This window comes from Dermacentor silvarum, chromosome 11 (genome assembly GCF_013339745.2).
Source record: "Dermacentor silvarum isolate Dsil-2018 chromosome 11, BIME_Dsil_1.4, whole genome shotgun sequence".
NCBI classification, from domain to species: Eukaryota; Metazoa; Arthropoda; class Arachnida; order Ixodida; family Ixodidae; genus Dermacentor; species Dermacentor silvarum.
This window is the reverse complement of record NC_051164.1, coordinates 36,838,486-36,864,521: the sequence shown is the minus strand read 5'-3', so window position 1 is coordinate 36,864,521 and position 26,036 is coordinate 36,838,486. Positions and strand designations below refer to the sequence as shown.

At 46.4% G+C, this 26,036-nt stretch overlaps 1 protein-coding gene across 1 annotated transcript; it reads left to right on the top strand.

The window, feature by feature from the left end:
- Window positions 1-1,372: 1,372 nt before the first annotated feature.
- Window positions 1,373-25,064, top strand: LOC125941284 (uncharacterized). The gene is made up of 9 exons (XM_049658269.1): window positions 1,373-1,524; window positions 2,414-2,657; window positions 8,384-8,465; window positions 9,721-9,908; window positions 13,760-14,135; window positions 14,774-15,066; window positions 19,934-20,209; window positions 22,003-22,283; window positions 24,929-25,064. The coding sequence occupies exons 1-9, from the start codon at window positions 1,373-1,375 to the stop codon at window positions 25,062-25,064; spliced, it is 2,028 nt and encodes a 675-aa protein (XP_049514226.1).
- Window positions 25,065-26,036: the final 972 nt, after the last annotated feature.

Below are 26,036 nucleotides of genomic sequence, written 5' to 3'. Positions count from 1 at the left end.
GTCACGGCGGCTCCATGTTTGTGGATTACTAAAGGTGTGCTTAGTGCGTGCGTGATTGCACACGTCACGTCGCAGCCATCTCGCTGACTAAAGGTGCGTGCGTCTCCGGACATGTCACGGCGCAGACAAAGGGGGCGCTACGTCATTGGTGAATAAAATGAGTGCCGCACACCTTATCGATGGTGCCATTGATCAACAGACGCGCGCTACTCTGGCGCCATCTCGCAGCGATGGTCCCCGCCGAACACGTCTTGCGCTGCACTACGCTTTTTTTTTCTGACGGTTTCGTCATGCCCTCCTCCTCTGCTTTCCGCCTCATGGTTCCACTGGAACCTCCTATCCACTTTCGACCCCCGCTGCACTCCGCGTTCGCGCTTTCGCTCGGTGCTCGTTAACTCGGTTACGCCGAGGGACGCTGAGGTACGCCGACGCTCAACGCAGGCACGGGCGCTTAAGAGCCGCGCTCTATAAATAATAGCATAAATTATTACAATTACTACGAGATTTCCATGTCAACTTTCTGAACCATTAGTCATCGCAGCTGATGGCTACGAATGCATTGTTGTTCTTCTTACAGACAACAAACCTGCACAACGACTTTAGCACTGGCGACTGTTAACTGCTATCCTTTATTGTAAAATGCAGTAATTGTGTGCGTGTGTTCGGGGGGTTTTCTGTCCCTCCCCTCCCCTAGCCACCAGGGTAAGGTAGGAAACCGAATTATCCTTCTGGTTAACCTCCATGCATTTCCTTTCTTTGCGATCTAATTATATGAATCCTTATGTGGGCGAAACCCATCGACACCACCCATCAGCGGACCAGCCGTGGAGCAGTGGGAGGCCCAGCTGACATGCCCGAGCCCTAAAGACCTGCATCATCTGGTGAGCGGGGCCAAGCTCACCAGATGATGTCCAGGACGTCGTGAGGCTTAGGCTCACGACATCCTGGACTAGGGACGCCGGTCACCTCGGACGATTCTATCATTACCTCATTTCTACAAAAAAGTGTACACATCCTCCTTCAGAAAGTTGGCATCGTATTCGAAATAATTTTAAGTGTCATATTTTCTGCCTAAGGGTAAATTCGACATTCTGCTGTGGGTAATTGACTTCAATATTAATTGTAGATAATTCCACAGAACACTGCCTGACTTGCTCTTTCAAGTTGTGTCTCTCCTCCTTACTTTTTTCTTGGTCCCGTAGTGGATATGCGCCATGGTATAGGAAGCAAGCAATCACGCGCATCCCTGCAGGCTCGTGAAACCCTCGAGACACTGCGAACCCCTTTTTCAGCGAGTCTGCATTCAGTAGCTCGTCGCACTGCACCTCGTGTCGCTGATCTCGGCGCCAGGCATCCACATCTCTCGTTCACCATGGACGCACACAACAAGAGCGCCGACGAGTCTAGCACGGGAGCCGCGGCGGCCGATACGACCACTAGTGCGGCTGGGACCAAGCCTCACACGAAGCACAAGTCGAGCGACAGGAAGCGCCAGCGCCCGCAGTCCATCGATGAGAAAAGCAAGTGAGTGCTACTCTGGCCCGGCCCCTTGTCTTCAAACCCTCATCAGCGTGTCGCTTGCAAAGACGCGCGCAATAACCGCAATGGCCCGTTACACGCGTGTTCCTTGAAGGGGGGCTTTCGTTAAAAGGAATGGGATATATTGTCGGCACCGGTGTGGCAGCCCCCGAAAATGGTTTCTGGCAGTGTTAATTGATTGATTGGGCTTCTAATTGATTTGGTTATTAAAGCGTTAGCCTGCACTGTCACAGTGCAAAAATGGATATGAGAAGCTTGGCAAGCCGTTCACGGGTTATATATATATATATATATATATATATATATATATATAATGCTGATAATCGCTCTTCATCGGGGTAGTGACATCTGTCTTTGGACGTACGGGCAAATAGGCTACTGACCTTTTTTTTACATATAGAGTGCATTCAGGCCTAGTGTGTATAGTCACTGCATTTGGAAAATCTCGTACTTCAGTACCAGACGTATTGGGCATCGGCGTCGTTGCAGTATATAACACGCCAAAGTGCAAGGTGAGTGAAAGCCCATTGGTCGGAGATACTTTCGTTGTTACTAAATTATTTGATATATTAAAGCCTCTACAACCTGATTGTTGCATCTGCAGTTGAAGACAAGGAAGTGTCCACTACGGTGTGTATTGTTCTGATTTTACTAACAGTTTAGTTTCTTCTCAGTGGAAACAGGCCTATAGAAACTTCGTATTGCTCATGCATATGGACACGCCAACACATGTGAAACCCAAGAAACTTTTGGAAAGAGGCTTCAAGAACCATACGGTACGAACCAGTACAAGGAAGCAGAACTTGCTATTGCGAGTGAGAAAAAAAAAGTGAATGGCAAATGTGCATGCTATCTCTTCGTCTGCACCTCCCAGGAGTCCCGACTCGGCTGTGTCCAACACGGAGACCAGCACCAAGACCAGCAAGCGGCCGAAGAAGAGTCGCGAGCCTCGCGACGACGGTGGCGCGAGAGATGCGCAGAAAACTCCGGAAGGGGTCGCTGCTGCACCCGAAGCTCAGGAGAAGCCGCAGCCCGAGCTCCGCCTTCCAGCCCTGCCTTCTACTTGTACCGAACATATCCTGTTGCGCCTGGTTGCTCAGCAGGCTCCTGCGTTCGACGTAAGAGGGCATGACTGTGTGGTCTTTTGTTCGAGATGTGTTCTGGAAATTTTGTAAGGCGGCTGGGTTTTTTCGGCATTGTTGTAATCAAAAACTATCTTCCGCGGGCGTTAGATGCAGATTGCCAAAGCGGAAAACACATAGGACGAAAGTAAAAAAAACCACTAAAATGCATGTTCATTTGAGAACGCTGAAGCCTAGTTATAAACTATATAAATGAAAGCTTGTGAGAAAAAGAGTTGATAGGCTATCAGCCATATGTAGCCAAATCGCAAGTTGAGGAGTGAGAGGAGTGTAGCGGAAAGGCGCGAAACGGACAGGTCCAGACGCGCACTTCACTCGAAGCAATCGGTTCCTCGAAATGTCGCGAAAAGAAGCCCAGGCCCTTTTCTCATGAGCTGCTCGACGGCGAGTTTTGTTTTCTGCATATCGACGGTTGACTAATTTCTCGTGCCCTAGAAATGTTGGCAATGATATCCTAGTTTCAGCCTTTCTACAAAATACAAAATGTACAGGAAGTCTTCCAGACGACATGCACGAAGAAAAAGCAAGAAAGACGGGGGTGGGGGAGTAGGGGGCGTTATAAACTAGTCGCCTGACGTCATCTTCCCTTCTAAACCCCGTAGAATTTTGTTTTTTTCGGCCCTTTGGTGTTAGGTCAAGCCGTTGATGTAATAAGTGATACCAACTATGGTTCTCAGCTGAGCTAGTTGGCATAGGAGGAAACGAAGACAATCGCTTGTACTAATGTTATCGCAATGATCCCGCTAAACCAATCATCCAAAACTGGCCATAATTGGCTAGAAATGTGAATGAACTCGCTAAAAATCTGATTTCAATGTTAATAAGAAAGATGAAATGAAGCTAACAGGAATTTTAAACGCTTGAAAGTACTGAAGATGCTATCGAGAGCCACACTGAAGAAGAGATTATTTGCAGCACTGAGTAAGAGTTGGCGGGACGTCGCGGCCCTGAAAGGACCAGGTGAAGATAAGAGACATTAAACTTGTGTTGAACCTAAGGTTGAGACTTCGAAAATGTTGACAGCACAGTATCTCCACGACACGTGATTTTTCTTAATGATCTTAGATTGGTGATAGCATGAACATAACTTAAAATCAAATCCCGGCTGTGGTAAATTGTTAAAGCGCCCTGACCGCAAGCAGACATCTGTTCTTGTGAGTATTTTCTTTTTTTTTATTGTAAAATAGGATTTGTCGTAAGCGGTGAGGGGATAAGGAAGGAGCGTCTGAGTACACTGCTTTACGATAAAGGGTCGTCTTAATCTTTAAAGCATCGTTTGATACAAAAGATGCTACGCTTACAAACGTTCAGGCGCTGGTAGCTTCTACCTTGGTTACTTCTCTTACGCCTTCATCTTTAACTTCCGAAAGTGATACACTTCTAAACAAAGGGGTGCTGCGGCATTCCTGTCCTTGCATACAAACATGACCATTCATCGGGGTAATTATTACACTGACACTTTACATCCTTAGTTGGTCATTTCAAATAATGTTCCCTTTGACATCTATGTATTTGCTTCAACCTGATTATGGAGATTCATGCACCAAAGCTCCTGTGAATTCAGCGAACTAGTTGAGTAGCCTCTACGAACAAACAAGCACGGTCTTGTGGCATTGATGTGTCAACTTTATGTTGTGCTGAAGAAGCAACTCTTGCACTCAATCGAGGCGCAATCTTATTGGAACAGCACACGTTTCTATGCAAATATGGCATAATTGTTTGCTTGACCGAAAGTTGTTGATTTGAGAGAATGTGACTGGAAATGTGTGTACGGGACTTAATAAAGCCCTCCGAATATGATATCTGCAAGTCATTCGGATACCTAGGTGAAAATAAATGCACAGACAGTACTTCTAGGCATCTGTACATATTTTGATGGCACAACTTTTTAGGGAATTATCGAGGCAGAAGTAATCAATTTGTGTTTTAAGCAGTCTAGAAGAGGCAGAGTTAAGGGATGGCCGGGGCTTATTAGCTCTAGGATGATACATCCAGCAGGAATTCTCGCTAGACTAGCAAATCTGCCCATATAAAAACTGCAAGACACGATTGGCGTGCAATTCAAACGCGAGAGCGACATGGGGAAGGGTTTCTATGAACACCTTTCAAAACTATCTGGCATTGAGTGGAGCACTAGGTTCAAAGTAAGTACAAAGTTGTCGACATGTCTGAAAAAAAAATAAGATAATTTACTGTGTTAGGCAACACTCTGTAATTCTCCATACACAACATTAGGTAGGTTTTAGCAGCACCTTCTAACCATTGAGCTAAACACTCGATGAGGTGGCCGTTAATTCTCCAAGAAATTGAATTGCTTTATTGGATAAATCACATAATTAGGCTAATGAAGCTTTTTCATTATTACGGCACATATTTCAAGGTATGAATTGTAGCTTGTGAGTTTGCAAGGCATAAGCAGTTGGAAAGAATTCTGAGCATAAAACCGGTTTCGAGATATGCGGCATCAAACTTACCATAAAAATGCACTGTTGTTCGAGTTACCTTTTTCAGGACAACGTAGTTTTATACAATGAAACACAAAAGTAACTGAAACGCCAGTATATCTTGTTACACACCTTAAAAATAAATATATCGAAACTGGTGCAGTCCTGAGAATTCGTACCAAGTGTATACGCCTAGCTAAATCACTGACTACCATTGGTAAATTGCAATATGGGCCGTCAATCAATTAGTAAAAGTTAATTAGTGTGATTATGGTACTATTTAAATTAAGCATTTTGCTTTCTCGTAGAAGTTTTGGCCACCTCATCGAGTCTCTTACCTCGAGGGTTGGAATTGTGAAATCTCCCACAGGCAATTCTTAAACATTTGATACAGCTAAGAGAAAAAAAATTGGTATAAAGCTGCCGTCTTCAACGGTTCCTTCGGCTTCGAAAGTTCGTCACGAGCCTTCGTTCACATTTCCGATCACCATCGGGAAGGTTCACTTGCTTGTATATTAAATAATTACAATCGCCCACTAGAACGAAACTGTTCAATACAAACCCCTCGTTCTCGTATAAAATTGCAATTAAATCAATTCAGCATATTTAGTATCGAGATAACAGCGGCATTTTCGACCACATTGCAAGGCAGTGGCGTGTTAGCTGCCGCAATATTACATGCTGTAAGTCATGTACTGTTTTTTCTGTTATCGCTTGGAGCAAACATTGCCGGATATACGTATGCAATTTTCATTTCATAAAAAGACGGCAATATTCTGCAATGTCGACTCTAGTTCATGTCGTCTTCGATTGTGGAGGGGGAACTTCCTATCGATGGAAATCTCAAACGCAGAAATATGACGGTTAGACCACCGCTGCGGAAAACCTGCAAACTTTCTTTTATTTAGGATACAAGTAAAACCCTTGTCATATTCTGAAGTGGTCTTCAAATGTGTAGAAAAGTGAACAAAAGTGCAAATTAAAGATTCAAATTTAAAGAGCGACGTTACAACTCCACTAACTCACTGTATCTTGTCCGTACAGTGTATCGATAATAATCTCTCGGTATGGTGTTAAATTCTTGCAGCATTTTGTCCTTTCGAAGGTCCTCTGTTGTCGGCAAAGCATTTTATCACCTTTCAGATAATGACAAGTGGGACACGTAGGCACCACGGTGCCCGAACAGTTTATTCGAGGAATTTTCCAAGCACTTGTTACAAACGAGGCGCATTTGCTACCATGCGCTCATGCTCGATAACCTCACAATATTTCTTGTTGGTAGATTTCATGAAAGAACATTCTGGCAAATGGTTTCTTGTTTGTTTCTTTGTTTGTTGGTTTTTCACGAAATAACTTGTATTGCTCCTCACTGCATAATTATAACTAACCTGCGCAAGATGAGTAGAATAATGATTGCTCCGCAGTTGTGTTTGCGAATTCAACTGGCTCGATCGATTGTTCAGCGCTTCCGGGATCTCCTTTACATTTACTGCGGTAAACGCATGTCCAAAATTTTTGGACATTTTCCCTTCGGCTATCTCTCGAACTGATATTTCAGAAATCGCCTATTCAGAAATGAAATGATATTTCAGAAGGTTGCCCGAATTTCAAGGGCATTCATTTATCAACGTCATCGAGGTACACACTTTCATTAGCATGCGTATTTACTGCACTTATTCGTAATGCACTTGCCGCGTTATAGCAGAATGCGGTTCAGGTATAAAAAAAACTGCTATAACGCAGCGGAAAAGTTAAGAATAAGTGCCCGAAATACGCAAGTTATTATAAAGGCCTTTTTACATTGTGAACTGAAAGTTGTTGAAATTCGAGCGACCCTTAGAAATATATCAATTTTTAAATGATGCCCAATGAGATACACTGGGGCATTGCGGTGAAATTTGAATAATCGGCGCAGTGACAATTCCTAAAATTTCTGGGCATGTTATGGGCTATATTCCTTAGTCGTTTTGATGTCCGCTGTTGGCGCTGGTGACCGACGCAGGAATCGTAAAGTGGTTTCGAAGTAGTTTAAAAAATACAGTAGCAGGTTTCGGCAGTGTTTCAGTATATTCGGCAGTGTTTCAGACAGAGCTTCTACCTTTCAACCAGTTCGCTGAGGCTTCAGCTGTGAATACGATGCCATTAGAGTACGGTTGCGCCACTAGCTGCTGTGATTTGCTGACGCCAGGCTTTGCGGCTTATTGATAAGTTTGCCCGGAAATGAAAGGTTTAAAGAATCTAGGAGGAAGTAACAAAAGGCTGATAATGAAAAGGAATCAACATCAACACCAAGAAAAGCAGGACATTTAGGAGAAGGAAGAACACGGGTCTCTACCAGTGATCTCTGTGCGCTTTAGAACCGGCAAGTTCCACCTCCATAAATAAAGACATGAACTGGAGTCGACATTGCAGAAAGTTTCCTGGAACTTCTGCAATGCATATTGCTCAAGAGCGTCTGCTACTGTTCGCTCCAACCAAACAGAACAGCAGAAAACAGTACAGGACTACCAGTACATATAATATGTCGCCAGCTAACACGTTAATGCACTGCATAATGGTCGAAGGTGAAGCGTTTATCTCAATTCTAAACATTCTAAATGAACATATGGTGTTTTTATTCAAGAGCGAGAAGTGTGTACTGAATTGTTTCCTTATAACGGGCGATTGTAAATATTTGACGTACATGCAAGCGAGCCAGCATGGTGGAGATTCGAAGTTTGAAAGAAGGCTCATGAAGACACAGAGTTCAAAGTTTACCTTTCTAGTTACACTTTCATTTTGCACTTTGGTTCACTTTTGTAAACGCTTGAAGACTACTTCGGCCTATGACGAGGATTTTACTTGGACTTTAATTCAAAGGAATGTATTGCAGGTTTCTATCGGCGCTGGCCTAGCGAACTTATTTCTGCGGTTCAGATTAACATCGATAAGAAAATGGGAGTTAGCGTTGATCTTAAGCTCCTTCTTGTCTATTAAGGGCAGATGTAATGCAGCCTGCTCTTTCGGGCACATCTGGTTAAGCGAGGTGTACTGGAAGCGAAATACCAGCAATAAACTAAACAGTCTAGTCGCGGCTTTCTTTGATCGCGCTTAGCAAGTTCAACTGCAGCCAGTGAAAGAAGCATCGAACATTTGGCTGGGAAAAGTGTAAGAGGCATATGGCCTTTTTTTTTCATCCATCTTTTATAAACGTACTGGCTCCCCTACCTCTCTTAATCTACATTCGTTCATTTTAGGGCTCTTTTTTTTTTCATGCAGCGACCTCCTCCAACTCGGCTGCGCCTCAGGCTCAGAAAGATGGCGCTGCCGTACCGGCCACTGAAGAGAGGAAACCTGACCAGTGAGTCAAACCGGGGAACACGTTCCAATCAAATACACTGCAGGAATAAGAAAAAGAAGTTAACGCCATCAGCAACGCTGACGCGGACTTCCTCGTTTAAAGGAAAAAAAAAAACAATGTGCAGATGTAACGCATAAGTTCCAGTCAGCGAAATTTTAGTGATGCGGTTACCTGAATGTCAAGCACACAACGTGATTCGCGCTGTTGTGTTTATGTTGATGTTATGCAACGTGTAATGTGTCGCAATGTTTATACTTATGCACCGCACGGGCCACACCGTTTAGGACATTGCTATGCGGAAATGCAGACATGAAATCAAGGCCAGCGAACAACCCGCGCTGCTAAGCACGACGTTGCGGGTTTAATTTCGAGTCTGGACGGCGCCATTCCGATGAGAACAAATCGAAAAACTTAGATTTAGATGCACGTCAAGGAATTCCAGGTGGTTCAAAATTAATCCGAAGTGTTCCCACTACAGCGTGTCTCATAATCATACCCTGATTATTGCACGTAAAATCCCAGAATACTATTTACTTATGTTTAAAAACGGTGTGAGACGGGTACGCAGCAATGTGCCGTTTGTGTAAACGATATATGTATGATGCTTGTCGAGAGGAAAAATGGCCAGGTGATGAATGCCTTAATTCTGGGGTTTTACGCGCCAAAACTACGATTTGATTAATACATATGCATGGTAGGCTCCGGAATAATTATGACCACCAGGGGATCTTTAACGTGCCCCCAATGTATGGGGCAAGGGCGTTTTTGAATTTCTCTTCCATCGAAATGCTGCTGCCACGGCCGGCATTTGATCCCGCGACCTCGTGATTAGCAGGGAAACTCAATAGCCGTTAAGCCACCGCGGCTGGTAAATGGCCATGTGCACTAATTGTGTATCACGTATGTACACGATCCTGCCCCATATGATAAAAATTAACACCCAGCTCTCCATTACACGATGCCTCTCATAATCAATTCTGTAGTTAAATGAAGTTAAACCCCACATAATTTACCCTGTATTTTTTTTCGGAAGATGTGTTTCTAGATTGTTTGTTGTTCTAGGCAGAACGTCATTAGGTTGTCGAAAGTTTGCACTCATCTGCACTGTGTTAACTGGTTCATGTATTGTGCCAGCTGCGCAACAACCTTACCGTGAACAAAGTTAGCTTGCTTGCTTGATTTATTCATCTAGCTTAACTTGTTGACTAATTGAATGGCTGCCAAGCTAGACGGACTAAATGACCGATCGAATAAGCCCTATTAACCCTGTCCACCATCTCTCCACCGCTAAGCAGCGTCCTCCTGGCGGGTGTGGTGGCCTCCATCGTAATCGTCGTGGTCCTCGCGCTGGCACTGGTGGGCATCATCTTCGGAATGGTGGTGCCGGCCGCTGAACATGGTTGCCCACCGCTCGACAAGCCGCTCGCAGAGGGCAACGTCATGGTGCGTTCGTGGCGGTCAAGTACCGCGCGGTTCAGTCACTACCTACACAGTAAAAAACCGCGGCGTCAGAAACCTGTTTCCTCTTGTCTTGTATCACGTGACTAGTCACTATCGCATTTCAATTTTGGGTTCACACGACGACGCGCAATTGCTATTGGACGAAGCGGAAAATGGTTGGGGCCACTTTATAGTCCGACGTAGCGTTGACGCGCGAGCGCGCTCGGCACGGCGATGCCACGCCAACGAAAGTGCAGGAATCTAAAGTCCGGCGCGAGGCGCGGCCGACGCATCCGGCGTCCGTCGGCGTGCCCGGGCTTCAGTCGGCGCGGTGCGTCGGGCTATAAAGTGGCCGCTACAAGACGGTGCATATGCAAGAATATAAAAAAGTCAATTGCCGGGATCGTTTACTTTCAATACTCGAGCGATACTCAATACTCGAGTCATTCCAGCCTGCTGGTGTTTATGGGGCTCAAACGTGGAAGTTAACAAAGAAGTGTCAGAAGATGTTAGCGACAGTTCAACGAAACAAAAAACGAAGAAGAAGGGCGTAGCCCAAGTGGCAAGAAGGTAGCGATGCTTTCTATAGTCGAGATTGAGAGGAGAAAATGGAGTTCCGAAGGTAACGTGCAAAGCAGGATGGCCGACTAAGTAGCCAAATGGGTTACCCAAGCAAAAACACCCGCAGGATAGCCAATGAGTACGTGGTGCGATGAAATAAAGTTAACTTGCAGTCGTAGGATGAAGTCAGCTGGCGCATATCAAGCGTAATGCTGTGGAGTTGTTAGCTGGACGGAAAACAGCAGCCCTCATTAGCTGAAATGAAACTACCTAGTGATTTTAGCCTGGAAGGTAATTAGAACTTTGCGCGTAACCTTGCAAGGGCAGCTTCGCTTTTAAATTACGCGCTTTTAGTGTTACTGCGATAACGACATTCTCGTCTGAATCAACCTGGTGATCCTGCAAACGTGCTCTCACTCTTAATAGCCTAGCTTGTTTAATTGAATTCGTAAACTCATTCGTAGAGAATGAAATAATAAGAGACGGGGATGTATGGCTAAAGTTGGTTATGTAAAGTGCACATTACCTTGCTATTTTAACCTCATTGTATAGCAATGCTGGCTTTTTTATTAGTTTGTTCAAGATTCGCAGAGAATGCGGTAATATTTAGGCTCCACAACAATTTTAGTAGAGCAGGTGGAATGCCAGCGAATCATGCACAAGAAGCCTCAAGAAAGCGTCGAAACACACATTGTTTGGACGAGTGCCAATGCCCCGTTGAATGGAAGTTTGCGCTTCTTTCAAGTAAAACGAAACGGCCCATTTGATGCAATATTGTGGCATTGGAGGGTGACATATAATCAGTTTCCTGCAGTCATCATGCTTCACTGCCATAAAATGGGTTCGAATCGTTCCCAGCACAATGCCACCTTCTACACTGCAATGCCTATCCACACGACCGCCTATCCACATTAACATCCATGGCGACGGAGGGGCCACCTCCATCTCTCGGCGAATAGTGAACATATTTACGTGGATGATGACTAAGCGGTGATGGAGTTCTGTTGTTGAAATCAAGCACGCCAGCTTTAATCTGGGCTGCGGCGACGTCATGACGAAACAGGAATACGTAGTTTCCGTACAGTATTTTTGCCGACGTTATCACAGAAGCCTTGGTGCTCCTACGTACGTATACCTTGGCAGTGCAGCTTCGGCCACAGATCAGATACGTTTATTTCATGCACGCTGATTATAATCATAACAGCTGCTGAAACCGTGGTACAGCCAACTTACTACTCGGGAACCCACCTTTCCCCATATATAGGCGCTTGGATGATGAGATAGCTCGTGCGCTTGCCCATGCAATCGCAGAAAATCTTGTGCATCACTGACAAATGTGACACTGTGTCAAAATTTGTACAGTATAGCCGATACCTGTATTTCCATATCGCTGTACACAAAGCAGAAATTAAATGTCTAAGTGGATACCTCAGTGTGTATCTTTTCATCAACATCCTTGGCGAGTAAACGCCAGACGCAGTGGGGAAGCTCTGTTCGCTGAGCTATTTAGGCGATTAGCAAATAAACGGCTCAAACATGCGCAAGGAACAAAATACAAGTGTGCTATACAAGAATATTTGTCGCCCCATTTCGTCACAATGGCGAGGCCAGTAATCAATCTGGCGTGCTTCAGCTCGAACGCAGCACTCCGTGACAACGCGACACACTGGATGTATATACTTTAAATACAGGTATGGTAATTTCGGAGTCAAATGTTCCATAACTCCATAAGTTTAAATTGTCATTGCTTTGCGTATTCTATATTACGAAAAACCATTTTCACGGTGTTGTTACTGGCGACTACAAAAACAAGAAGTGCGCGATACAACTAACATTTGCAATCTATTAGAGACGAAGCTTTGCTGAAACAGTAATGCAATGTTATAAGTTTGCCCATTTGTTTCTGCTTTTTTAGCATAAAGCAAACTGGTGCGTGGCCAGGTGTCGTCGCACACCCGTGCTACACAATGTGACACAGACGGCGATGATCTCAAAGAGCTAGTTGTGTTAGCACGACAGAAGCATAGATGCGATTGTCGCCTATTGGTTTAAGCGTCATGCTGCCGTGCTCATTCTTGTGCTGACGGGTGAAACATTCTTCGGGGAAAAGCATCACGCTATTAGCGCCTTCAGTATTTAGGCAACAAGAGTACTCTGCCATGTATTTCCTTCTGGGGGAAGTCAGCTGTAAGTATAAGGCTTTAACTCGAGAAATGTCCCACCATCGGGCATGTAATTAAATATAAAGTAGGAGCTATTCCGCAGGCTCGGTTAAACTATTGAGTAGGCTCGCAAACGAAGTTTTGCTTCAAAACAAGAAAAAAGCAAAACATCGCGGAGGGCGTCCATTAAATAAAGAAGGCACATGTTAGAATCAGCTGCCTTCGCGTGCTGACAAACCGATGAAGCCCTGTGGTCACCTGCGAACCTCGATCGGTAGTGTCAAGGCCCATAGAAAAGCTTGCAAGCATGGTGTTCGTTGTAACGAACTGTGTTCTATGTGTTTCCACCCACCTTTGCCATTTTGAAGAGTACGGCACGTTTCGCTCAAATTGCGCGAAAGTGATGAGGAGCAGTTGCTGAGACATGGCTTGTGCACTGGCGACTGTGGAAACACCGTTCTGCTTTTTCCTAATTTCTATCCTGCGTGTTTGCTAAAAATTCACCGACGATTACGATACTTCCTAATGCGAAATTTGAGTGGAGCTGTATATGTGTTTTCATTTTACGATATATTAGCTGTCGCGGACAGTCGGTCTCATGCGGCACGTTGCAATCGGAGCGAAGGGCGGCGTGACTGCCTCGCTATTCTGGATAGCCAGCGCGTCGGTGACGCGTGGGTGTGATTCAAAGAAGCCGCTGCTGACAAACATCCCACATGACGCGTGCTACAATGGCGCACTATCGTAGCCATCGTCGCTGCAGTCCGCTTTTCTTCTCACGCTTTCGCCATGCGCTCCTCCGTTTTCCGGCTCATGGTCCCGCTGCATCCTCCTCTCCGCTTTCCTTTTCGCGCCTCTTCGCTCTCACAATTTTTTTCAACCCCCGCTGCGTGCCGCATTCGCTCTCACCTTTCATTCTGCTCATTCGCTCGGTCACAAGTGACGTCAATCCTCGCCGCAGGAACGAGCGCCTAAGAGCTGCACTTTAACATAGGTGACCTCCGAATGCATGCGATATGGTGCTATGTTGTGTCCGGCTATGTTCGGGCTCCATTCGGAGCTATACACTCCACTTTCTATGGCTGCAAACCTACTGTTGGCTGCGGCGTGACTTTGCCGCCTTGCACGCAGCTGGCGACCAAGGGTGGCCGGCTGGTCGGCAGCACGGTGACCGTGGACGGCGTGGCCTTGTCGCGCTTCCTGGGCATCCCCTTCGCTCAAAGCACGGTGGGCGATCGCCGATTCGCGGTGCCGTTGCCGCTGGCCGAACCCGGAGAAAAGTGCGCGGTGCGGGAATACGTCGAGCCGCGGCCGCCGTGCGCCCAGTGGAACAACGGCCGTGTGCTCGGCTCCGAGGACTGCCTGCACGTGAACGTGTGGACGCCCGCGGCCACAGTCGGAGACAACGCCCGCGGCGGAGGCCGGGCCCTGGTGGTGGCTGTCTCCGGAGAGTGGTTCGATACGGGCTCCAACGATGATCCCGACTGGCCGAAGCTGGCCGCCAAGGGTGGGTGCTCCGCACCCGAATTAAATATATATTATGTGGTTTAAACGAACGCTGCATTGCTTATGTACACCTCTGAAACGCCAGAAATTTCAGTCCTATACCGTGCGAGTAAAATTGTTACGGTCAAAAATTACTCAAAAATCAACGATGCATCCACTCGAAGCTTCCTACAGATTTAGCGGAAAACAAGGATTGCATCGCATTCTAAACGAAACATTCCATTTTCGAACACGCTGGTGCGCTTCTAAATCGTTGAATTTCCAGTCGCGCCCCGGAGCCGCTGCCTGCTTTAACATAATAAACAAGAAGCTAGCAACAACTTGGTTTGGGCGAGTTGGTTTATCCTGAAGGTACTCGTATATTCAAGCTAAGCTATCGACCGAGGACAAATAATCAACCTGTCCTGTCATGATCATGGTTTCTTTGTTGTCCTGGTGCCATAGCGCTGCTTTAATAAACATTGAACAAGAAGCGAAACTATCGCTTTCAATTTTCTCCGTTATTTTCCGAACTACCTGTTTCCATCAAATAATGTGAGCCAGTCCTCGAAAAAGTATTCAAATTGTCGCGTTTTGTCAGAAAATGAATATCCAGTCGTCAAGCTATCAGAAACCACGACCAGTCGGCGCTTCGCGCAGGAGACGTGGTCGTGGTGGCGCCAAACCACCGTCACGGTGTGCTGGGCTTTCTCCACCCGTCGTCCGTGGTTGGCGTGGCCGAGGACGGGGCCGTTGCTGACGTCGTGAGCGGTGTGCTGTGGGCGCGCGACCACGCGGACAGCTTCGGCGCCGACCCCAAGCAGCTGGTGCTCGTCGGCCGCGGATCGGGCGCTTACCTGCTCTCCGCGGCCGCGCGCAACTTGAGCAAGGACACGGCACGCCGGGCCTTCTACCACGGCATCGTCTACGGGTCGATGCTGCCCTTGGATCCGGTGAGATTGACGCACAGTGTAAGATGTTGTGGTCTGACATGTGTCTTAACTGTGTATTAACAACGGAGTTGAATGTTCGAGCTTGGAGGACAGCATTTACATTTTAACAGCGGAGCTGTTTAAGCCGGAGTTTGGCCCGTGTTAGCCTCGAGAACGAACAAAAGCGGCGCTGCGAGCGCCACTCGCATGACGTCATGGCAAGGATTTGCGCCTGTCGTCTGCTACAGTTCGGCAGCGTCCGGCCGCCTTCTGCAACGTTTCGGTTTGTTCGCTTTTGTTCCCTATGCTGGTACACATACGACAGTCCTCTCAAACATATTTTGACGATGTCTTCGTTTGTAAAAATTTATTGAAAGAGCTTCTTTTCTTAAAACAATGTATTTCTCAAACGCAGCATTACTGTGCCGGACAACATGCGGCTTCAATGCATGTGTTTTGTGCTTCAATGCATAAAACAGCGTTTTCCTCAAAAAGTTAACGGGAACGCTCATGCATTTCGTTGGACACCTTCAAAATAATATATCGAATCTGGTTCAGTCCTGAGAGTTCGTTCGAAGTGGATACGCCTTGCCAACTCAGCTGCTATAATTCGTAGATTGAAAAACGTGCGGTAAATTATTTATCAAAAAGTTGATTAGCGTATTTATGTTAAATATTAAATTAGGCGTTTTCATTTGTCCAGGAAGTAACGGCCGCCTCATCGAGTAGTTTAGATCAAAGATTATAATTGGGCTGGGATTATAATTGGCTTATAATTATAACGGCCAAATTTTTAAAAATTTGGTGCAGCTGAAATGAAACACCCTGTATAGTGTCTTCCTTATGAGGCAGGTATTCGAGGGAGTCTTTTATGGGCGGACCTAGCGAATAGTTCTCTATTCGTATAACTAAACACCATTTTGTTTTGAGACGTTGTCATGCAGACGGTAGTTGCGTGACGATGTTCCAAAACGAAGCTGCCAGGAAAAGGCAGCTTCTGCTTCCTCTTCCAGGCAGCCGAAGCTGCACTCTGGTGACTCGAGTATGTTATAAGCATTCCAGATGGCGCTGTAAAGGACTCGTTCATGGTTTCAATTCGAAGTTGTAGTGAACTGAAAGGTTTCGACAACAATGCGCCCGTCGTAATAACGTCATAATGATTGTCGGTTGCTTCTATTGCGGGAAGGTGTTTACCATATTGTCACGCTTCTGGCCACTATGCAACATTGCATGGCATGCCATGGCTTGGCTCTTGATCTTAACTATGAATCTTTCAGGTGATTGCTACACATGCATGACACGCAGTCGTGTTAAGAGACATGTAGACAGATTTTTCGGGGTGGCTGTTTCGGAGAAAGATGAAAGTAGTAGCAATCTTGTTTTCGTAAAACATGTGCGCCTAACTTTTGTTTTTCCGCATTACTGCAGTACGCACATTTCAGTAGAACAACTCAACAGAGCAGTAAGAAGCTTGATAAACGCTACGCAGGCATTATCCTACTCTAACATACTGATCTATATATATAGTTGACGCCAACTAAAGTACTGAAGGAATGTTAAGTTTCGAGCGACGTGCATACAAATAATTTTTTTTTCATACTCAATTTGCAGACATTTTTAACGCAATAATCATGAACAGACATGGTGCGCTTGCAAAAGAAGTAACCGCTGCACCTCTATACACTTCGATATCCAAGCAGTAAATTTTCACGATTCACGAAGAAAAAGAGATTGCACTTTATGCGTGACAGCAGAACGCAGCCAAAACATCATTCAAGAAGTGCGGCTTGCTTCCCATACACCGAGCATGCACGAAGCGAACGAGCGCACGCGGCATCCGAGCGAGCCGGAGCGAGCGGCGTCCTGGTCGTGACGTCACTCGCGGGAGGGCGCCACTCGAACATCTCGCCACTAATAGCGCAGACCAGAAACTGCGCCTAGGGATGACGTCACCGCACGTTGGCTAGCAACCACATGACACAGCTGCCTCTCGCTTCGCGAGAGGCAGCTGTGTAACCTACTGCAAGCTACTGCAACCGCGCACCTCATAGAGTTAATATAACCTACTCCAGGGGAAATGCTCCCTGTAGCGCCAGTGCAATGAAATCGGCAATCGCAAGGGCGCCGCCATGTTGCTACTCTGTGCCGCCACGCTTGCGCAGACGACGAGATGTGATTCAGATCAGACCTGCCATTGAACGCGCAATCAACGCGATTACAAGTCTCTCTAGGTATGGTTGCGCTCTAATTCAGGCGCCGGCAAACGCATCATTTCACGCACCGTAAATTTTACATCAAATTTGATAAATTGCTCTCCGATCTCTCTGAAAAATATATGGAATGAACTTTACACATTGTCCATACGTACGGTCTACGTGTAGATGTTTGTTTTTGCATAGAAGTTTGAATTTTTTAGAATTACAGAAATGGGTAGTAGCAATATGGAGGAGCCTTTGCGGTTCCCACTTTCTTAACTCAGCTTTTCCTCTATAGTTAGTATACTAACTCTATGGCGCACCTGCTCCGTCAAGCGATGACGTCACTTCTCGTCGCCTAGCAACCATGTGTGCTTCGCTTCGCCTAGACATGTCGCGTCTTGAAGCGCGTCGTGTGGCGAAGCGAGAATCTGCGCGTCGGCGGCGAGCCGAACCGGAATACCGTGCCGAAGCTGCAGCCGAGAAGAGTTGTCGTCTAGTAGAAGATCCCGAGTTTCAAGAACGAGAACGCGAGAGTCTGCGCTTGAGTATCCAGCGTCGTCGGGATAGCGAGCCTGGCTGTTGCTTGGTCGATCACAAGCTCCTCTGTTTCGTCCAGCCTTGCACCGCTATTGCAAGCCGCGCTCACTTATTCGTTTCAAAACCAGGTGGTAGTGGGAAGTATTCGCATGTTTACACTTCAAACCTCAATGGACTTCACGTGGTTACAAAAACAGAAAGCGTTATCGAACGGCATTTCCCCAAGGATCACTGGGGAAGTTAACCGACCGACCATGAGAGCATCAAGACTTAACCGGCTGTAGCATGACCTACATGACATGGATGTCATGACATTCCTAGGTTCATTTCATGACCGATTATTCATGTCCGGACCCATTTAAGTGGTTTATGAGTGTTAATGATGTTTCGCTGCGTCATTGTCATTTTTGCTGAGTCATGCTCATGACTATGATTTCTACCATCATCCATTAGTGTTTCCTTCCTTCGTTTAATGCCAACGTTCGAACTTATTTCAGTGGTTTTTGAGTGTTAATCATTTTTCGCTGAGTCATTGGCATTTTTTCTGAGTCATGCTCATGACGATGACTTCTACCATTATCCTTTAGTGTTTCCTTTATTTGATGCCCACAATCGAACCCATTCCAGAGATTTTGCATGTTAATCGTTTTTGCTGAGTCATTGTAATTTTTGCTGAGTCATGCTCATGACTATGAATTCTACCATCATCTTTTAGTGCTTCCGTCTCTTAGTGCCCATGCCCGAACCAATTTCAGTGGTTTTTGAGCGCTAATATTTTTTTCGCTGAAGTATTAAAATTATTTGTTGAATCATGGTCATTATTGAGTCATTATTGTATTATACTATCATTATCGTTACTATCATAAGCGTACTCGAAAACATTACCGTCTATAATTCTCGATTCAATGCCACTTTGGTGCCGTTTTTTTTTTTCGACCCATGACCGAGACGTAGGCGGTTGCTTCATGAGCTGCATGATACACATGTCATGACATTCATGTCATGAGCTATCATTTATGTTCTTTGTACACCCTTGTCATACCATTCCAATTTTGGTACATACCAAATTAACGAAACGACCATGAGAGCAGCAAGACCTAGGCGGCCAGCCAGTCGGCCGGACAGACGGACGGACGGGTAGATACATAGACGAATCGATAGATAGACGGATCGATAGATAGACGGATAGATAGATAGACAGATAGATAGATTGATGGTTAGATAGACATGATCAAAGTGGCAAATGTTAGCCAAGAAATGCTTCGCATTGAAAAGTAGTAGTCTCGCCGAAAAATCGAAGCATACATAGCGACAACAAATTAATAGACAGTTATATGAAGTAAGGATAGTAGTTTTATCAACCGTATCAACTTGTACACATTCGCATACTAACTAAATTAACGATCATGGTGTCACGCGCGCACACCTCGCTCGATGACCGCGGAAACTCGCTGTGATAACGCTGGAGGAAACGCTGCAGTAACAACGAGCGAATTGACTTTCATGCTACCTCTCGCTTCAACGCGAATTAAACAGTGAAAACACAGCCTCCGGTGGTCTCTGTTCCCGTCGCAGATCGCTTTCGAGATATGACGCAGCAGCAGCCGGAGTAGAACGCCCCCCGTCTCTTCCCCGCGGCGTCCTGGGTGCGACGGAAGACAGCGAGCGTCGTCCCCGCTTTCTCCCTCGCGCGCGCGGTTGAGCCGCCACCGTCGGCTCACCCTGGCACGCATTCATTCGCACAAACAGCATACAGCGCGCTGCGACGATGTCATCGCACTTGAACTTTAAACGGAACATCACGGCCACTGCAAAAATGTGCCTGGAGTGTCCATATAATTGCTGTCGCAATAATAAACGGGACTAATAATAAAACACTCTAAAGGAAAGTCTCAAGGGCGAGCTGCAGTTTCTAGTCGAAGAGCTCGTGCATTGTGGAAGCGATAACGCTGCCGTGACTTTCAAGGTCCTCCGTTTCGTTAAAGATGAATATCTTATCAGGTTATATTATTGCGAGCGCTGAGAATGCAAATCAATCAATAAATCAACCAATTTCAGCACTGCACCGCAGTCTCTCTGAGGCATCAATGGAAATGCACCTTACATATATCGCGCCCACATTTCGATGATAGCATCGATCGATGGGCTCGCAGGCGACGCCGTACCAGCACTTGGCGTCGGCGTTGAACTGCAGTGACGCGGACAAGTCGACGTCGGCGTGGGTCTCCTGCTTCCGCGCCGCGCCCGTCGAGGAGCTCTTGAAGGCCGCGCAGACCCCGTCCCACATGCCACTGAAGTTCGCGCCGCACTTCGACTTGTCAGCAGTACTGAAGCCGGATACCTCCACCACGCCGCAAACCGTGATAGCTGGAGCGGACGCGGCCGACGACAAGGCTTTCTTCAAGGAGCGCATCCTGCTGCCCGCTCAGGTACCCAGTTCGAAACAGGTGTGCGCATAAAGGACTCCATTCGTCGTACGAATACTCTCATAGCTTGGTTCCACTTACGGATCGGCGTAGTACCTGGAACCATTTCACAAATGATTTTCACTTACATAGACGTATTTGCGTTTCACATAAATGAAGATACATATTGAACAGTTACAAATCGCCATATGGACGTATAGGAAACCTTGTTCCATGTTAAATTCTGTAAAACATTCTGAAGGTAAATTTTGTCTGGCACTCTGTTCCAGACGAGGCATATCCAGTAGCGATGGGAATTTTGTGCCAGATATGCTGCAGACAAAGAGACAAACTAAATCATGAATAAATCTCGAAATAACCAATAATTATCGCGCTATACACAACCAATTCCCAAACACGCGGTTGTCTAATTCCGCCGTAAGCTTCCCCGTAATCGTCCGCTGTAAGCTTCCGCCGTAAGCTTCGCACCTGCGTGAACGCGGCATTGATTCTATAAAGTGAAGATAGTTTACTTGGCAGGCATGCAGTGTTCGAGCTGCCGCCATTGAAAGTGATCAGATACATGAATAAATTTGAGTGGGATGATATCTATTTAACAAAATACTACCCAATACTTCTGTTTAGTTTTCAGTTGAGGTCTCATGCTCCATTTGCACACGTACATTATAAATTTTAATAAGACAGAACTGAACCACACGCACCTTCGAGAAATCGTGATACTATTACAAGTTTCGAGGACTGTCCTCAAAAATGCGCGGTGAAGGGCGGAAAGTATTCATTGCAGCTATTGGTGAATGAACAGACATGTAGCAAGTTTTTAATGATGCTTCCCTGACTTCCAAGTGTACTTCAAGTGCCGTTGTATCCAATGCCACCACGGCCAATGTCAGCAGGTGGCGTGACCAGTGGCCGCGTGTCTAGGTATGATCTGCCCGTAATTAATGAATAACACGTAATAAATCTACTGACGTTAGCCAACTACGATTCCAAACAAGTCATGTCAACCTTCCCATGCAACATTTCTTAAAGTTACTGATTACTCTACTGGGTGGCATCTTTAACTGATATTTCTTTTTAAATAGTATTAACCGACCCAAGCATCTTTTGTTACCAACTGTTTCCTTCGGCGCAGCGTACACGCGATGGGTGATTAACCATCGCAGTGCATCTGATATGTAACTGAAGTTCTTACTATTTTAATACTTGTTGCAAGTATTGCAATTGAAGTACTGCGGGAGGCCTCCCCGGTGGCTAAAGAAATGTTATGCGATTTCAAAAGCGCCATCAATGAGATCTTCAGTACGCAAGAATTAAACCCTTTCGTCCCTAAATCACAAATGCGGCATTAGAACAGCACCAGGAGTACTGCCCCTGTGATGCTTACCGCGTTGTCATCGATGCTGTTGTTGTTTTACACCAACGGGTCCACCCCCTGCGCACCCCTCTTATCTAACGAAGCTCATCTGTCGACGACTCACCGTCGCTTGTCGCGCCACCACGCAACGACGGCGCAATCTGCGATTCACAACGACAATGTCGAGTAACGTCGACAGGGCTTTATCGGGCTTCGTGCTCCTCGTTAGTCACGCAATTTACAGACGTCTGCCTCACGGCTGTTCCCGCTGTAATCCTTGCACACGTACTGCCAGCCGAATTCTTGCCGTAAGGTCTCGGTTACTTCAGATGCAGAATAGTACTGATGAATATCTATGCTCAGCAGCTAAGCCTGCACAACGCTTACATCCGCGGTTACAACGCCGAAATAAGCTCGCTCTCTTACATTTGCGATTGCGCAGCTTCGCGGCAATGCTTCGACATTGCGGGCTCTGAAGGACTACATGTTGGATGTCTTCAACGTGCCCTCGTTCCAGAGGCGATTCATCAAGAGTCGCTTCAACGTTTTCACGGTGGACGATATCGCCGAGGAATTCTCAATATGGGTCTCCATGTGCGCCACGCTGAAGAGGGCCACGGCGGTGGACCTGGGCTACCACTACCGGTTCGAATCGGCCGTGGCCAGCGGGCTGCTGCGTCCGCCACTGGGCATCGACCAGGTGGCGCAGTTCGCAGCCCACGGGTGAGTGGTAACCAGGGCGCGATATTTCACGTAAATCTGTACGACTTCATGTGCCATGCAGAACTCTGTCCCATGAATGAAAGAACGTCAATAAGAATGAAGAACGTCAACGGGAAGCCTTTTTAACAGCGAAGCTGTTTAAGCCGTCCGTGAAGTGTGCCGCCGGCCACTGCGTTGCCTAGTAACCACCTCGTGGAGTTGCGTGTGCCTCGCCTCCTCCCTGTGCCATGCACATGTTGCCTTGACATGGGGCGTTAAGGAAAGGGAAGGAGAGCATGCGCGCGGCGCGCCCGATGCTGGCCCGAGGGAAAGAGAAAATGAGAACGAGATAGAGCAGCACCAACGAGGCAACACGCAGAGCTGCTGCCGACGGCACCCGCGTTTTCCTCGTTTCCCGTGTTCGCGCAGGGGAAACGCTGGCGGCGCCGGCAGCAGATCGGCAGGTTTCGACCAGCCACGTTCCGGCAAGTGTGAGGCGCAGCTTGGTCTTGACTTCAATGGGGGGATAAAGCTCGGAGCCGCCGCGATGGCAGCACAACTCTCGTTGACTCTGTGGCGAGTACATGTGGCCTTGACATGGGACGACCAAAGAAGATCCGGACACCCGAAAAAGAAGCCGCTCCTCTTGAAGCGCGCCGCGTGGCCAAGCGAGAATCTGCGCGTCGGTGGCGAGCCGATTCGGAATAGAGTGCCGAGCAGCGCTTAGCATGTTTTAGCAAAATAGCCAAACCTAGTAAAACCTGGAAGAAGCTAGGTCGATCACCAGCTCCGCTGTTTACTCCAGCCTTGCACCACTAGTGCAAGCTGCCCACATTTTTTTTAAACAGCGAAGCTGTGTATGCCAGCCGTGAAAAGTGCGCGTCTCACGAAATTATCATCATCAGCATTAGCTCGCCCGTCGTCGTCTGTTACCGTAGCTGGCCCGTTGTGGCCCCTCGATTAGCGCTCGTGCCACTGCTCCCGCGTTCGTCGTCGTCGTCTCCTTTACAGCTGGTTGCGTTGCCACTAATAATCCCAGCGTGCAATTTCACTTCTCTTCTGTCGTCGTAATGAGGAGGCAAAGCTTGCACTAGGCCGCGCAAAGTCACAACGAAGCTGGCCGATCAATTGCGTCTCCTGGTAGCAGCTAGGTTTAACTCGGCTATGGTCGAGGTTGAACTTGGTAGCAGCTAGGTTCGGCCTTCGCTATGCCTGAGTTGAGCTTGACTGTGCCAGGTATCTCTTAATTGATGACGCAATCGATTCGCCAGCTTCGCTGTGTTTCGCGCTGTGCACCGCCTAGTGCAAGCTTTTGCCGTATTTTTTTTTCTCGTGCGTGAGCACTGTAGTCCTGGCGTGCTGTTGTGTTTGGCCAATATCAGTGTGCGTAGTCAAATAGCTCAAGTTTCCTATTCACCATAAATATACTAAATTGTAGGTTTTTTTTTCTGCCCTTAGGTCAACCCCGTTATTCTACAACGTTCATCCACTCTATATACTTCACATCGACAACGGTAACTGGAGGGCCTCACCTCTCGGCAATGGAATTTGTCGCTGCGCTTTTGTTAGAACTACTCGGCGATTCCTTAGCCCTGAGTTGATCAAACGGTCATGGCTGGCTAGGCGTTCCTAATTGTGAAGTACTTGCCAGAACTGGACCGTTCTCTGCGTGAAGCGCGCCCCAATGCGAATTTCCCTGTTGTTTCGTGACTCCTTTGCTGTCGTGTGGTAGCTTTCTCAATCTAAAAAAATGTGCGACGTGCTATGCCAGTTGTACACCGCAGCAATAGCGATTCAGAAGAAGTGCAACGGACTTAAAATTTTTAACAGCTATCGCTTTAATAATGCGCGACAACTTACTTTTGTTTGGTTTAGTGACTCGGGGTAAGGAAATTGAATTTAGCTTAAGAGGCTGTTTGGTCTAATGTTAGGGAGGACCTTAAAAATTATGCACATTCCACGCGTGAAGTGCGCTCACATAACTAAATGCGCACATATGGTTATGACGCGAAAGAAACAGCCGTCTCGCTTTAGATTTGAAATCAACAACGAAACAACACTAATGTACGTGTTCTAAGATTTCGAAAATTCAGAAAATGACACTTTGTCTTCCAGTTTCTTTTCTAGTAATGAACTTACTATCAGGAAAAAAATATTATCGCAAAGTTAACGAAAACGGGGTTTTCAAACAGTTCTTTATCCGTCTAAATATTTTTAGTGTTTTTTAGTGTTCCCTAAAGTGAAGCATTCTACAAATAGCTCCATTGTTATCCATGATTGTTTGGGCTTCTGCACATTGTTAAAAGACAAACAAGGACGTTTGTGTAAAACAAGCAATTGTGAGCACGCTACGCTAGCGTGTCTCTGACGACAGCAGGAAGGCGACGACGATGGTGATGACAATAGTATGACGGCGATGACAATATGACCGGTATGACGGATGACCTACTCTGACGAACAAGTGTCACGGTTGTTGTGTCGTAGCATTATTCTCGTCCAATATTTAGCAACGAGCAATTCTCAATCTATGCCAATTTTTTTTGAAGTCAATAGCCGTCCTCCGTTCTTTGAAACATTATCGGATTGTGCCAGGACTGAACTTTCGAATCACTAATCATTAACTCTTATTTTATTTTTCTCCTTTTTATTCCTTTGCGTGCGTCTAGCACGGTGCCACCGTTGGCTGACAGGAGTCCGTGGCGTCCCCTCAGGAATGTGTCCAAGACACGAGTGGTCATCGACTATGGACACGAGAGCCACGAGTGGCTAGCCGACTACAATATTCAGTGCACAATAATATAGCGGAAATGAAGAAAATAGTTCACAGTGTCATAAAAAAAAAGCGATGAAGACCCTTGTTGTTGTAGTGTGAGTTGGTCTTTGTAACCTTCTTTCACGTAGAGTCTGTCCCACTGAACAAGAAGCAGCGAAAAGTGTTTCTTCCAAGTCAAGGCGGACTATCAGGTATAAAAGTAGGCGTAACTGCTCTTTGAATACATGGTGCTATACAGCAGGGCTGGGCAAAGATACTTCGCAGATGTATCATGATACAGATGCACCATACAGGGCCGATTAGTAGTTGAGACAATTAGTACAAGTTGTGCGATTGACGGCACACAAGGCAAGAAGGGTGCAGACGAGCGCATACTTGCATCCGAGTTTATTATGAGTAGACAACATGATTCATGTTCCTGTGTAGCACGAGAGCGTATATAGGCTTATACTCCTTGTCTGATTGATTAATTGAAGGGTGGCTAACGCACCCCTATCCCCTCATTTTCATATTGAATGCCTCAATGATCTTACGCCGTATGAATCAAATTTCTACTATGGCGCTCTCGTAATATGGCTCGAACTTGCACTCGCCGTTGTAAACTCGGTTGTGAGATACATACAAAGTACTGGAAAACAAACTGTATCCGATACAATATTTGCTATTTGTACATTAAGATACTTTGATACTATAGTTAATTCCTCATTATTGTTCCACTAGGGGGCCGCCACAAGTTTGTAGGTGTTTAATTGCAAGTTTTCATCTCCCGCCCTCAGACTTTGTTCCTTTCAAATTCGTTCTACAAGCGTAACAAGGTACTTAAAGACGTAGAAACACAGCAGTTAAAAGAATGAACTTAGCGAGATATGCCACCACCCCGCGTCAAATGAGATGCAGAAACCTTCAATATCATCATCATGATAATGACAGCGTGATCTCTCGTGAGCACAAAAGCTCTACCGCTAGGCCACCACGGCAGTGGCCTATGGCCTTGTTGAGCA

Excerpts from the sequence above, each read along its gene's own strand:
- LOC125941284 (XM_049658269.1), top strand. The coding sequence starts at position 1,373 with ATGGACGCACACAACAAGAGCGCCGACGAGTCTAGCACGGGAGCCGCG. Across the intron at positions 9,909-13,759 it reads TCGCAGAGGGCAACGTCATG|CTGGCGACCAAGGGTGGCCG; the intron begins GTGCGTTCGTGG and ends CCTTGCACGCAG. Across the intron at positions 22,284-24,928 it reads GCGCAGTTCGCAGCCCACGG|CACGGTGCCACCGTTGGCTG; the intron begins GTGAGTGGTAAC and ends GCGTGCGTCTAG.